At 44.3% G+C, this 14,943-nt stretch overlaps 1 protein-coding gene across 4 annotated transcripts in view; it reads left to right on the top strand.

The window, feature by feature from the left end:
- Positions 1–14,943, top strand: part of EPS15L1 (epidermal growth factor receptor pathway substrate 15 like 1) — a 113,745-nt gene that overhangs the window by 27,793 nt on the left and 71,009 nt on the right. For all 4 annotated transcript variants that reach the window (XR_002774983.1, XM_023517193.1, XM_003796525.3 and 1 more), the window contains exons 5-8: positions 2,767–2,862; positions 3,626–3,688; positions 7,973–8,098; positions 13,607–13,666. Coding sequence is in view for 3 of the 4 variants with exons in the window: in XM_023517193.1 (XP_023372961.1) it covers positions 2,767–2,862; positions 3,626–3,688; positions 7,973–8,098; positions 13,607–13,666 (345 nt within the window). In the remaining variant the exon portion in view is untranslated. The remainder of the gene's footprint in view (positions 1–2,766; positions 2,863–3,625; positions 3,689–7,972; positions 8,099–13,606; positions 13,667–14,943) is intronic.

Here is a 14,943-nt window from a genome sequence, read left to right as displayed (position 1 = left end):
TTGTTTGGCGGGTCCAGGCTGGGGATTCGAACCCACCACCTTAGGTGTACGTGGCTGGCGCCTTAGCCGGTTGAGCTATAGGCGCCCAGCCTACATGTACTCTTGAGAAAAAGGGATATATAGATTTTTATAAAATCATGTAAACCATTTTCATAAATTCATGTAACCACCACCACAGTCACGATGTAGAACTGTGACTGGGTGTGATGGCTCATGCCTGTAATCCCAGTGCTCTGTGAGGCCAAGGCAGGTGGATGGCTTGAGCTCCGTTCAAGCTCAGTTCAAGTTAAAGTTCAGTTCAGACCCCATCTCTACTAAAAATAGAAAAACTAACTGGGTGTTGTGGCTCATGCCTGTAGTCCCAGCTACTCAGGAAGGTGAGGCAAGAGGCTTACTTGAGCCTAAGAGTTTGAGGCAGCTGTGAGCTATGACACCACAGCACTCTCCCCTGCGTACAGAGACTCTATCTCAAAAAAAAAAAAAAAGATAAAGAACTGCTCTAGTACTCTAAAGAAACTCGTGTATGCTGCCTCTTGGTAGTCATATCCTAATCCCTGGCAAGCAGTATTCTGTTTTCCATCATGATAATTTTGTTTTTTATTTTAAGAATATTCTATACAGCCTGTCAATAGTGGCATGTACCCTGTAGTCCCAGCTACTTTAGAGCCTTAGGTAGGAGGATCACTTGAACCCAGGAGCTCAAGGCTGCTGTGAATTATGATCAAACCCAGGACTCCAGCCTAGGTGACAGAGTGAGACCCTGTCTTTTAAGAAAAAAAATTGTTTTATAAATGGCATTTTATTTATTTATTTTTATTTTTTTTAGAGACAAGAGTTTTACTTTGTCACCCTTGGTAGAGTGCTGTGGCATCACAGCTCACAGCAACCTCCAACTCTTGGGCTTAGGTGATTCTCTTGCCTCAGCCTCCTGAGTAGCTGGGACCACAGGTGCCCACCACAACACCCAGCTATTTTTTGTTGCAGTTTGGCTGAGGTCAGGTTTGAACACGCCACCTTCAGTGTATGGGGCTGGCGCCCTACCCACTGAGCCACAAGCGCCACCTATCAATAGCATTTTTAATAGTACAGCTTGAACATCTCTAATTAGAAATCTCAAATGAGGCCAGGCATGGTGGCTCACACTTGTAGTCCCAGCTACTCTCGAGGCTGAGGCAAGAGGATTGCTTAAGCCCAAGAATTTGAAGTTGCTGTGAGCTATGATCTCATAGATCTCTACCCAGGGCAACAGAGTGAGACTCTGTCTCAAAAAAGAAAGAAAGGAACCCAAAATATTCCAAAATAAAATATAAACCTTTTGCTCACTGGAGCATTTTGGATGTTTTGATTAGAGATGTCCATCTAGTAGTTATGATGTAAATATTCCATAATTCAAAAAAATCCAAAACATGAAAACAATATGTCAAGCATTTTGATTGAGTATACTCATCCTGTACTTAAAAGTATTTTAAGTAGTCATAGAGATTAAGTAAAGTTAGTTCAGCCTTTCACCAAATTGTATTCAAAGGGAGGTTACTTTTGGTGTGTCTTGCCTGTGGTCTAGTCTGTGGGAAGGCAGGAGCTATCTCTTCCTGCCTTGGGATTCATGATGCATGTCTGCATGTTTAAAGGTTCTTACAATTCTTTTGCAGAAGAAATCTGTTAACTTTATCTAATGCAGTTCTCCTAAACTTATTTACATCCCTCTCTTTTACTCAGTACCCCAGTGTGTAGGTCACTATGGAGGTTTTGAGACAGATTGTGTTATGATCCCTTATTTCAATTCCAAGAAACATAGTGGACAGCATCCTTTCTGACTTAGCTGTGCAGGTTTCAACTTGGTTGGTTTATTGGTATTGCTGGTTGGGCTTCATTTGTTTTCATGTGCATGGATTTTACGTTTCTTGGTTTTTGTGTATCTCAAAACTTTATTGTAATGACCCACATATGATCCTCTATACTCTACTGGGACTTTTGTAGACATCAGCCTGAGAAAGGCTGATCCAGTATGTCATTGTTGTTTGGCAGGCCTGGGCTGGGTTCAAATCCACCAGCTCCAGTGTATGTGGCTGGCATCCTAGCCACTGAGCTACATGTGCCAAACTGTTGGTACAGTATGTATCTATTTGAAAAAGTTTTTAGATTTTAAAACTTTAACTGTGTTTATATCCTTAAAACCATCCATGTTCTTAGGCTAGTTGCTCAATTGAGAAAGAAAAGCTAGGTGATGCCTTAAAGGTTCACTAAGCCTGTGGCATGGCGGGTTCTGGGGTAGGAGGTAGTGGGGAGGAATGGAGGCACCCACAGCCTAGTTCAGGTTCTTTGTCCCTGTGTGGGAGGTAGAGTTCACATCGGGCTGCTGAGGAGGAGTAGTGGAATCATAGGAAACCTCAGGTGTAAATTCCTGCGTAACTGTATTTTTCACTGCTTTTTATAAAAGCCAGTACATAATTGGTCCATCATTTGCATTTTAAACGTGTTAACTTTGCTACTTTATACAATCTAGCATTTTCTAAATGTTGAGAGCTCATTATTTTTGGAAAAATACATTTATCTGAAACTGTACGGCGTTCTACATACAGTGGGATCAATCTAGTTTAGCGTATTCATTGAAATGATCTCCCTAGGGTGAGTCTAGTTCAGCCAGACTCTTAAATGGCTTTTGCACAGGCTTCATTGTTGCAGTGAAATCCTTCTTTCCCTGGAGCCTGCTTTTGGAGATAGCTTGGTGATGATTACCATAACGTAAACACTGTTTTGGATTTCCAGGGTTTCTATGTTGCACTGAGACTGGTGGCCTGTGCACAGAGTGGCCATGAAGTTACCTTGAGCAATCTGAATTTGAACATGCCGCCACCTAAGTTCGTGAGTGTCCAAATCCTTCCAGTTCACATTCTTCTAATGCTGCATGTGTATGGGTATCTTAGTGTTTTCTATCCTCTTCCCTGTTTTTGTTACTAAGGTGAAATTCACATAGTATAAAGTAACAACTTTAAAGGGAGCAATTCGGTGACATTTAGTACATCCACAATGTATTATCACCTTCTTGGACCATCACAAACATACCATCACCTTTATGTAGTGGCAGAACATTTCCATCTCCCCAAACGGTGTCGCCATCTTTCCTAAGTAATCCGTCATTCGTCTCCCAGTCTCTGGCAGCCACTAATTCAATTTCCCTGTATAGATTTGCCTGTTGTAGACATTTCATATCAAAGGACTCATATAATGTAGCCTTTTATGTCTGGCATGTTTCACTCAGCATCATGTTGTTGAGGTTCATGCACGCTGTAGCAGGTGTCAGTGCTTCATTCCTTTCCATGGCTATTTCCATTGAATGGGTGGACACCATCTGTTTTATCCATTCATCCACCAATGACATTTGGGTCGTTTTACTTCTTGGCTGTTGTGAGTATTCATGTATAAGGACTTGTTTGAACACCTGTGTTTTATTCATTTGAGTCTCTAGCTAGAAGTGTAATTTTGGGGTCATATGGGAATTCTGGGTTTAACTTTTTAAGGTCTTCCTCTTTTTGGAAAACACTTTCAAATGTGTATCCTTTGTAAACTCATCCTCTAGGGATGTAATTCAGTGCCAACCACAAGAAATGTTTCTCTTTCTTCTCAGCACGACACAAGCAGTCCTCTTATGGTCACTCCGCCTTCTGCAGAAGCCCATTGGGCTGTGAGGGTAAGTGAACATCATGATGTATGAAACATTTTACAAGATGATTAGGATGTGTATATCATATATTCTGTCTTAATGTGTGAATTGCCATAGAGTTTGGATGAAATACCTTTTCAAATGGGAATCTTTTAAAAAGGCTATGGCCCTTCACTGTAATTGGGAATTGGTTTTTTTTTTTTGAGACAGAGTCTCAAGCTGTCCCCCTGGGTAGAGTGCTTTGGCATCACAGCTCACAGCAGCCTCCAACTCCTGGGCTCAAGCGAGTCTCCTGCCTTGGCCTCCCAAGTAGGTGGGACCATAGGTGGCCACCACAATGCCTGGCTATTTTTTGGTTGCAGTTCATTGTTGTTTTGGCAGGCTGGGCTGGATTCGAACCTGCCACCTTAGGTGTTATGTGGCTGGCACCTTAGCCACTTAAGCCACAGGCACCAAGTTGATGTAATTGGAAATTGTTAACTGGGGAGACTAGCTAAGTTATAGGAGTTGTTTTTTGTTTTTTTTTTAAAGACAGAGTCTCACTTTATTGCCCTCAATAGAGTGCTGTGTCTTCACATTCACAGCAACCTATAACTCCTGGACTTAGGTGATTCTCTTGTCTCAGCCTCCACAAGTAGCTGGGACTATAGGCGCCTGCCACAAGGCCCGGCTATTTTTTTTTTTTTTTTTTTTTTTGGTTGCAGTTTGACCAGGGCCAGGTTCGAATCTGCCACCTTTGGAATATGGGGCCAGCGCCCTGCCCACTGAGCCATAGGTGCCACCCAAGTGTGTAAAAGCCTGCAGTTTAAGTCTTAACACTTTTAGGTCGCATTCTGTGGTTTTACTGTTTGTGGTGGTTCATCAGAATAGAAAGGAAATTATGATAACTTGCGAGCACCAAGACCCCCAAATGCGTTCCTTGCTTTCTCCCTTATTTCCAGCCACCTTGCTTGTTATTATTCTTTCTGATGCTCTGATTGCTGTGTGAAAAGCTTCTCTTTTTAGACAAAAGATGTTGTGGCTGGAAAGATGCACTATTTTTTCCAGAAAAGAAAAAAAAATGAGGGATATCGTCTTTTTTTTTTTTTTTCTGAGGCAGACTCTCACTTGTCGCCCTCAGTAGAGTGCCATGGCATCACAGCTCAGAACAACCTCAAACTCTTGGGCTTAAGTGATTATCTTGCCTCAGCCTCCGAAGTAGCTGGGACTACAGCGCCTGCCACAATGCCCAGCTATTTTTTGGTTGTAGTTGTTATTGTTGTTTGGCAGGCCCGGGCCGGGTTTCAACCTGCCAGCTCCTATGTATGTGGCTGGCACTCTAGCCGCTGAGCTACAGGCGCTGGGCTGAGGGATGTCTTCTGAAGAATATAGTATTTCTTACTCAGAAGGAAAAAAATCCTTTTATCATAAGGACACTTGCACAAGATTGTTTTATAGCTCAATTTATAATCGCCAAGATGTGGAAACAGCCTAAATGCCCACCAACCCAGGAATGGATTAACAAGTGTGGTATATGTACAGTATGGAATACTATTCAGCCATTAAAAAAATGGAGACTTAGGTGGTGTCTATGGCTCAAAGGGGCAGGGCTCCGGCTCCATATGCTGGAGGTGGCAGGTTCAAACACAGTCCTGGCCAAAAACTGAAAAAAAAAAAAAAATGAAGACTTTGCAGCCTTTGGCCTTTGTGTTAACCTGGATGGAAGTGGAACACGTTGTTCTTAGTAAAGCATCACAAGAATGGAGAAGCATGAATCCTATGTACTCAATTTTGATATGAGGACAATTGATGACAATTAAGGACACGGTGGGGGTGGGGGAAGGGGAGAGCAGAGAGAGAAAGAAGGAGGGAGGGGGGGGGGAAAGGAAGAGCAGAGAGAGGGAAGGAGGGAGGGGGTGGGGTCTTGATGTGTGCCACACCTTTTAGGGGCAAGACAGGATTGTAAAAGGGTCTTTACCTAACAAATGTAATCAGTGTAACCTGTTTTCTTGTATCCTCAATGAATCCCCAACAATTAAAAAAAAAAAGAATATAGTATTTCTCCTAAAGGAAGTAGTGTGGGTCTTGGAGGTGTTTCCCTTGATAATGTGAGGTCTCCTCACCCTCCCTTCTTTTTCAGAGAATTGTCGGTCATATTTCCTTATTTTTATTTGGTTTAAATTCTGATATTAATAACACTCTTGCTATACAAAGACAAACCCCCCTTCCAGCCCCGAGCGCTTTTGTCCTGTGTTTATATGGTTGGTTTGTTCCCTTCTTGGAAAGGTTGGTAGAGGGAGGAGTGTTGTTTGTGCTGGGACAGGGCATGGAAGAGGTTTCGTGTGGCCATGGAGTTGGGAGGTTGCCTCCCTTATCAAGCACTTTGCCAGTGATGATCACAGTATTGAAGGGTTTCTGGGTCATCTGGATGCATGATTCGGACTTTGAAAAAGAGCAGCTTTGTCAAGGAAAATGGCACTCGTGAGATCATTATTCCTTAAAGCAGTGGTTCTCACCCTGTGGGTCGCAACCCACAGGAACTGTATTAAAGGGTCACGGCATTAGGAAGGTTGAGAACCACTTAAAGTGTAACAGCTATCTTCTAATTTGGGCTTCACCTAGAAGAGCTAGGGTCAAGGGCCCTAAGAGGCCTTACAGAAGAGCCGAGAATGAGGGACCAGACACTGTGATTGGGCTGGACTGTGCTAAAGAGAGATTCTGCATTCCATTCACAGACACAGTGGAAACCTAGCCTGAACTGCTAAGTGTTTGTTCCCATTGTGAACACGCCTGGGCTTCCCAGAGCACTGAGTCAGCAAGCCTGATGGGTGGGGAGAGGATCTCCGGCAGACCTAGAACATTCAGCTTCTCAGCACTTAACAGCTCCAATGTGTGCAGTGTCTGCAGGAACTTACATTTCTGTTATTGAGGCACTTTGTTTTCTTTTTAAAAATTGTTAATGTTTTATAATGGCAGAATGCACATCATAAAAATTTTATCATCTTAACTATTTCTAAGCATATAGTTGAGTAATAAGTGCCTTCATGTTGTTTTACAACAATTGCTACCATCTGTTTCCAGACCTTTCACTGAACACTAAGTCCCCATCCGCCCGTCCCCAGCCCCTGGTACCTGCCATTGCACTTCCTATCTCTGCACATTTGCCTAGTTTAGAAACCTCATATAAGTGGACTCATACAGTATTTGTCTTTTTGTGTCTGGCATATTTCACTCAGCATAATGTCCTCAAGGGCCATGCCATGCGGTATGTGTCAGAACGTCGTTCCATTTTATGGCTGAATAATGTCTTGTTAACATGGATATGCCACATTTTGTTTATCCATTCATCTGTGGGTGGATACTTGTTAAGGGTGTTTCTTAGTGCTCCTGGTCGCTCCAACATGTAGTCAGGCTGGTGGTGAGAGGTCCGTTCTCTCTCAGTTCCACTAGCCATTCACCACAGGCTTTATTTCTGTCAGAGGGCAGACTGGAGGCCACTGCCCAGGCCTTCTTACTGATAGCCCCTTTTGCATGCTGCCTGCGTTTTATCTTTCAGAGTGGCAGGAGTTGATGCTCTGCCTTGTAATTCTTGCCCAGTTTCTTCCTTCTGTTTGTGAGGAGCTTTATTTATTATTAATTACTGTTAGAAACAGAAGACTTCCTATGTTTGAAGTTGGTTTCGATAATTATTTGGTGAAGCACTAACAACCTAACCTGTTCATACTTCCTTTTTTCTTTTTTTTTAGACAGAATCTTACTATGTCTCCCTCAGTAGAGTGCAGTGGTATTATAGCTCACAGCAAGATTCTCTTGCCTCTGCCTCTCAAGTAGCTGGGACTACAGGCTCCCGCCACAACACCCAGCTATTTTTAGTGATGAGGTCTCCCTCTTGCTCAGGCTGGTCTTGGACCAATGAGTTTAGGCAATCCACCCATGTCTGCCTCCCAGAGCGCTAGGGTTGCAGGCATGAGCCACTGTGCCCGGCCTCCTGTTCCCACTTTCATCTCTCTGGAACTACTGAGCTCTTTGGACCACTGAGGCCTCTGCCCTGTCAGGTGGCAGCAGGCCAGAGAGCAAGACCTAGACCTGGGGCCTCCTTTCTATGGATCTTGGCTTCTGGATCCGAGGTTGCCAGAGAGCTTTTTCCTTCAAGACGACAATCACTTCAGAAATCCAAGAGGTGGAGACTGTTTTAAGATCATCTTGTGCTTACAGCCACCGGTGGTGGTGGATCCACAGCTATGTTTTCACCTGGCTTTGGGTTAGAGCCTGATTTGAACACTCACACAAGGTATACTCTTTTACTCACTCAGACTTTTTCTTTCCAACTAGGTGGAAGAAAAGGCCAAATTTGATGGGATTTTTGAAAGCCTTTTACCCATCAGTGGTTTGCTCTCTGGAGACAAAGTCAAGCCAGTCCTCATGAACTCAAAGCTACCTCTTGATGTCCTGGGCAGGGTAAGTGGGCCGTAGGCATGGTTTTCTCACATTCTGCGCTGCTGCTGAGTTTGGTCAGCACTGTTCTCCCTCCCCATAGACACTTAACAAGGCTCTTGCTTTGTGCATACTGTTGGGGACCTCACAGGTGCTCATGTGGATTGAGCACTTGCTACAATCAGGGGGGCTCAGGGCTTCCCAGGGTTTGGTTCACAGGTGCTCCCCAGCCCATGGGAAAGGTGCTGGAATCTTTCCAGTTCACAGATGGGGAGGTTGTCTCAGAAATGAAAATGCGCCCAGGACCCAGGAACAAGCAGAACTTAGCCTGAGTCCCCTGGTCTAGGCGTGCCTATTTTCCATTGTGCTGAGTGTGGGAGTATGTGTCAATTTTTTTAATTTCTTTTCTATTTTTTTGAGTTAGGGTCTGGTTGTGTCACTCAGGTGAATGGAGTACAGTGTCTATTCATAGGTGCAGTCATAGCCCACTGTAACCTCAAACTGGGCTCAGGCAATCCTCCCACCTCAGCCTTTCACATAGTTGGGACTATAGGCATGTGCTACCTCATCTGGCTAATTTTTAATGTTCTTTTTTTTAAGAGATGAGGTCTCATTAGGTTGCCCTTGCTGGTCTTGGTCTCCTGGCCTCTAGTGATCCTCAGCCTCCCTAAGTGCTGAAATCTTTGATATGAACCACTGTGCTGCACTCTTTTCTATTGGTTTTTTTTTTTTAGACAGAGTCCTACTATGTTGCCCTTGGTAGAGTGCTATGGCATCACAGCTCACAGCAACCTCAAACTCTTGGGCTTAAGCAATTTTCTTGCCTCAGCCTCCCCAAGTAGCCTATAGTTCCAGGCACCTATCACAATGCCCGGCTATTTTTTGTTGTAGTTGTCGTTGTTTCAGCTGGTCTCGGCTGGGTTTGAATCTTCTAGTCTCAGTGTAAACCACTGTGCTATGGGTGCCAAGCCTCTATTGTTTTTTTGAGACAGAGTCTCACTTTGCCACCCTCAGTAGAGTGCCATGATATCACAGCACACAGCAACCTCAAACTCTGGGACTCAAGTGATTCTCTTGCCTCAGTCTCCCAAGTAGTTGGGACTACAGGTGCCTGCTACAATGCCTAGCTATTTTTTTTTTTGGCTGGGGCCAGGTTTGAACCTGCCATCTCTGGTATATGGGGCTGGCACCCTACTCCTTGAGCTACAGGCGCTGCCCACACCTAGCTATTTTTTAGAGACGGGGGTCTCGCTCTAGCTTAGGCCAGTCTGAAACCCGTGAGCTCAGGCAGTCCACCCACTTTGGCCTCCCCAGAGTGCTATGGTTACAGGTGTAAGCCACTGTGCCTAACATTTCTGTTGTTAATTACTTTTTTTCTTCCCATAAAGCTCAAGGTAAAGGTACTTTCAACTCTGCTGCAAGCCTAAAAAACGTTTTGTGTATACCCTTTTTTTAAAAAAGGACTCAATCACTTTTATTTCTATTAAGTATAAAAATATAAGTGCATTTGTTCCTTGATATACTTGAGGGATTGGTTCTAGGAACCCCCCCCCCATACCACATATACTGAAATCCATTCATACTCAAGTCTTACAGTCAGCCCTACACATATGAAAAGTTGGCCCTCTGTATCCTTGGGTTTTGTATCCCTTAAATACTGTATTTTTGATCTTTGGTTGAAAAAAATCCAAGTATAAGTTGACCCTCACAGTTTAAACCAGCATTGTTCAAAAGTCAACTTTATATTTTTATATATACATTTTGAGACAGAATCGCCCTCTGTTGCTCCAGGTTAGAGTGCCATGGTGTCACTGTAGCTCACAGCAACCTTAAATTCCTAGTCTTTCTGCCTCAGCCTCCTGAATAGCTGAGACTATAGATGCCCACCACAACACCTGTCTACTTTTTCTATTTTTATTAGAGATATTGTCTCACTCTTGCTCAGGCTGGTCTTCAACTCTTGAGCTCAAGGGATCTACCTGCCTTAGCCTCCAGAGTGCTAGGATTATCGGCGTGAGCCACCACACCTGGCCTTCATTTTATATTTTATTTTTTTTTAGATGGGTAGTGGTTGTACATATTTATGGGGTATATGTGATATTTTGAGATGTGCACGTGAATGTAACAATCAGAGTAATTGCAATATCACCTCAAATATTTATCATTTCTTTGTGTTGAGAACATTCCAAATCTTTCCTTCTAGCTGTTTTGAAAGATTTAATAACTTATTGTTAACTGTATTTACCCTGTTGTGCTATCAAACACTAGATCTATTCCTTCTACTTTTTTCTTTTGTACCCCTGCCTTTAAAAGGAACTTATTCCTTCTGACTGTAAACATAAGTATTTGAGATACAGCTTTGTACTCCAGCCTGTTTCCACTCTTAATGAGGTCTGACTTGTGGCCCTGTGGGTTTGCTTTGTGCACAAAGCCTCGTTCCACATAGCTGTATGTGTGCTTCCTTGTCTAGACTTACAGAGGATGGGTGATATCTGTCTGGAGAGGATCACTTTGTTAGAGCAGGTGGAGGTTCAGGCCCAGAGTGGGAGGTCCATGTGTCATTCCTGCCATCCCCAGCCCTAGGTGTGCTACTGACCTTTGGCACATATTCAGGCCTACTCTGACTCACCTAATACTGTTCATGTTGAATATCATCTTCAAATCTATAAGGCATATTTACAGACAATGACCCAGTTTGGGTGTGGTTGGCTGAGCCCATCTTGATGCTTTAATTTGAAATGGGGTGGCTGTGACAGAGGATTGCTCAAATTCATTCCATCCTCAAGTCAGCTGTGGCCTGGTGTCTATCACCAATGGGCTTTATAGGGTGTGAGCTCTTACTGCAGCAGGATGTGGTGGCCCTTTTGTGTGCAGTGTGTGTGTTTATTTGGCAGTCCTTACAGAATACCTGGCAGTTGGATATAAGACTGTTGTAGAGCAAAATCATGAACAAAGCAGAGGCCCATGTACTATTTAGCCATTAAAAAAGATGGTGACTTTATATCTTTTACATTTACCTGGATGGAGTTGAAATATGTTCTTCTTTGTAAAGTATCACAAGAATGGAAAGATAAATGTCCAGTGTATTCCATACTGATATGAAATCAGTATATAAATAATTACATGCTCATAAGAACAATAAAACACTAATCTAGTTCAGGGGTAGAGGGAAAGGGGGGGGAGGGAGGACGATTGGCAGAAAGGGAGGGCAAGAGGCAGGATCTCACCTAAAGTGCACATTGTGAGGGTGTATAACAAGCCCCCTAGATGAGAGGTTCTTTTGCAAATGGAACTTTACCTTGGAAGTAAGAACAATATAACCTAAAAATTTGTACCCTCATATTAATTTGGAAAAAATAAAAATAAAAAAACAAAAGCAGAAAAACAAAGCAGAGACCTACAGTGGTGGACCATGCTTTAGTAGAAGGGGAGCCGTGACTAGTAAGGGATGTTCTGCCAACCTTCTACCCTGGCTCCAGGTCTTGTGGTAGCGGGGTCACTTCTCATCTGCCCCTCCATTCATGCATGTATCTGTACATACATGCATCTTTGCAGCTGTCCTCCTATGTGTTCATTCATCCATGCACCCATGCCCCCTGTAGTCATTTATCTGTGCATCTAGGCTCCCACACAGTACTCATGTCTTAAGTCCTTCAGCAAGCATTTTTCAGAGCCAGTGCTGGACTAGGTCTTGTGCTGAACACTGGAAAGATGGGGATAAAATTAGATATGGTCAAGGAGGTCAAATAAGTAAGTAATGGCTAAGATGCTAATAATACTCATTAACCCAGGGCTTAGTATGTACAGGCCCAGCTCTCTTACTCTGCACAAATAAACATTTCCAGTACTTACAGTCACCCAATTATAGATAGTGTCATCCCCATTTTCCACATGGGGAAATAGAGCCTTAAGTGTTGTAGGGAAGTTGCCCTGGGCTGCCCAGCAATTAAAGGGCAGAGAAGAGGTGCGGTCCTATTGTCAACAGAGTAAGACAGGGTCAGACGTATATTTTTATCTTTTTATAATTTTGGAGACAGAGTCTCTCTATGTTGCCCTTGGTAGAGAGCCGTGGTGTCACAGCTTACAGCAACCTCACACTCTTGGGCTTAAGCGATTCTCTTGCCTCAGCCTCCCGAGTAGCTGGGACTACTGGTGCCCACCACAACGCCCAGCTATTTTTTTCTTGCAGTTATCAATATTGTTGAGCTGGTCCAGGCAGCCTCAGTGCATGTGGCTGGCACCGTAATCACTGTGCTACAGGCACCAAGCCCAGATGTATATTTTGAAATGGTTGTCCCCAGACCCTGCCCTCTTCACTCTCTATACCCACCCTACCCCCAGCCTCCCTGGGAATCATGGCTTGACCCAGAGGGGAGGGCTTTTGACCCACCTACGCAGGAGACATAGGGCAGGGAGGGAAGGCTTCCTCGCAGAGGTGCCCTTGGTCATACCCTTCAGGGTGGGGGGCACTCAGGCAGAAGTTTGGGGCTATGAAGGCTTGAGTAAAGGCACAGAAGCCAGAGACAGCCTGGCAAGCTGATTAGGGCTGCAGTTCCCCATGGCATTTCTGCCCCCTAGGGGATTTTGGATGATGACTAGGGACATTTTTTATTGTCACACCTAGGTTGAATGCTTCTGGCTTCTAGTGGCCAAGGCCAGGGATGCTGCTCAGCATCCTGTGGTACCCAGGACACCAACACCCCCAGGGTCAGTAATGCTATGATGGGGAGGCCCTGGGCTGGGGGAAGACTGCAGCCAGAACGGCCTGTTAGAATCCTCAGCCTGTTGGAATCACAGCCAGGCTGGGGGACATTGTGGGGCAGGGACAGGTGTGCATTACACAGGGTTAAGACTCAATGCAGGGGACCGGCTGAAGGCATGGGGGGACTGCATGGAGCAGATGAGGCCTAAGCCACATGCACAGCAGTGGAAGTGGACAGGAGGACCCCAGTGAGAAACCTCCACGGACCCAAGTTGTAGTGAGTGACTGGAGGGGCAGTGCTGACATGTGAAGCATCTGAAGGGATAACCAGTGTTGCCCCAGTCAGACTGGTTTGCAGTCCAAGAAGGCTGAGTTGGGCTGAGAAGTTAGCACCTTGCTTGTAGCCTCTGACACAGCCCAGAACCCAAACCTGTCCACTTCATTTGCTGGGTAATGAGTGGCTTGGCATGTTCCCTGTCACCCATCTCTCCATCTGCCACCAGGGAGAGATACACAGCCCTGCCCAGCCCTGAATGCTGGGTGGGAGCTAGCTTTTCAAGAGTGAGTGTGCGGGACTTGTGTTCAAGGCAGCAACAGTGCCCAAGTCAAACCTGTCTTTTAAGACATAAAAGGCTGGTTCAGTGTATAGCTCTGGACATCAGGGAGTTGACATCACTTCAGAGAACCCACAGTCTGGTTGTAAAACATATTTTGATTGCTTTGTCCTGATCCCAATGAGCACTAGGGAGTTAGTATCCAAGTTCTGGCGGGAGTTGCTGTCACATGAGCTGTTTCTACCCTAATAACCCAAGTTTGTCTTCCCCTTCCAGGTCTGGGATCTCAGTGACATCGACAAGGATGGACACCTGGACCGAGATGAGTTCGCTGTGGTAGGCCCCACTGGGTCCCTCCCACACCCCACTGAGGAAGGCAGTGTGCAGCTCACATGGGGCTTTCTAGATTCACTTGTTTTTCTTTAATTTTTTTTTTGTAAAAAAGTATTGATTTTGACATAATTCCAAATAAATAGAAAAGTTGTGATAAAGGTCAAGTATCCCCAGTCTGAGTATTCAACATCCAAAATGCTCCAAAATGTGAAACTTTTTGAGCAGTGACGCGATATTCATCCCACTAGAAGTACTCATTGGAGAATTTCAGATTTCAGATTAGGGATGCTGGGCCTGTAAGTGTAATGCATATATTCGAAAATTTGAAAAGATTGAAAATCTGAAACACTTGCCCCAAGCATTTCAGATAAAGGCTATAGCCTGTAATGCAGAGAATTCTTTCAGATACCTTTCACCTGAATTCCATAGTCTTACTATTTATTGCATCTGCCTTCTTTTTCCCTCCCTTTCTTTCTGTCTTTCTGTCTCTCACAGATTTTTCATTTGAACTATTTTGGAGTCAAGTTGCAGACATGATGAGAGGTCTTCATCCCAAAATACTTAAGTGTGTATTTATTATTATTTCTTTCTTTCTTTTTTCTTTTTTTAGAGACAGAGTCTCACTTTATTGCCCTTGGTAGAGTGCCGTGGTGTCACAGCTCACAGCAACCTCCAACTCCTGGGCTTAGGCGATTCTCCTCAGCCTCCTGAGTAGCTGAGACTACAGGCACCCGCCACAACGCCCGGCTATTTTTTTGTGGCAGTTTGGCTGGGGCCGGGTTTGAACCCACCACCCTGGGTATATGGGGCTGGCACCTTACTCACTGAGCCACAAGAGCTGCTCAGTGTGTATTTCTTAAAAACAAGAACTTCCCTCAGGTAACCATTGTCCAATCCAGAATCAGGAAACGAGAATGATGTCAGCTCATTTATGACATTTTTGTTATATCCTTATATCTCACTTTCTATTTTAGTATATATCTGATTGTATCACTTATCATGTAATCTGAGGATATTATTTAGTTCATACCAGTTGTCCCCAAACATCCCTGTGGCAAAAGATTACCTTCCGTTGTCCTGTGTCTTTCACTTCCATTAACCTGGAGCAGCTCCCCTGGCTGCCTTCATGGCATGAGTGTCTTTTTTTTTTTTTAAGACAAAGTCTCACTCTGTCGCCCTGGGTAGAGTGCCCTAGCATCATAGTTCACAGCAACATCAAACTCTTGGGTTCAAGTGATCTCTTGCCTCAGCCTCCTGAGTAGCTGAGACTACAGGTGCCT

The sequence above is a fragment of the Otolemur garnettii genome, unplaced genomic scaffold (genome assembly GCF_000181295.1).
Source record: "Otolemur garnettii isolate 467f Iridium unplaced genomic scaffold, OtoGar3 scaffold00105, whole genome shotgun sequence".
In the NCBI taxonomy this organism is placed as follows: Eukaryota; Metazoa; Chordata; class Mammalia; order Primates; family Galagidae; genus Otolemur; species Otolemur garnettii.
Note: the sequence above shows the minus strand (reverse complement) of the source record. Positions and strands in the feature narration are given on the sequence as shown.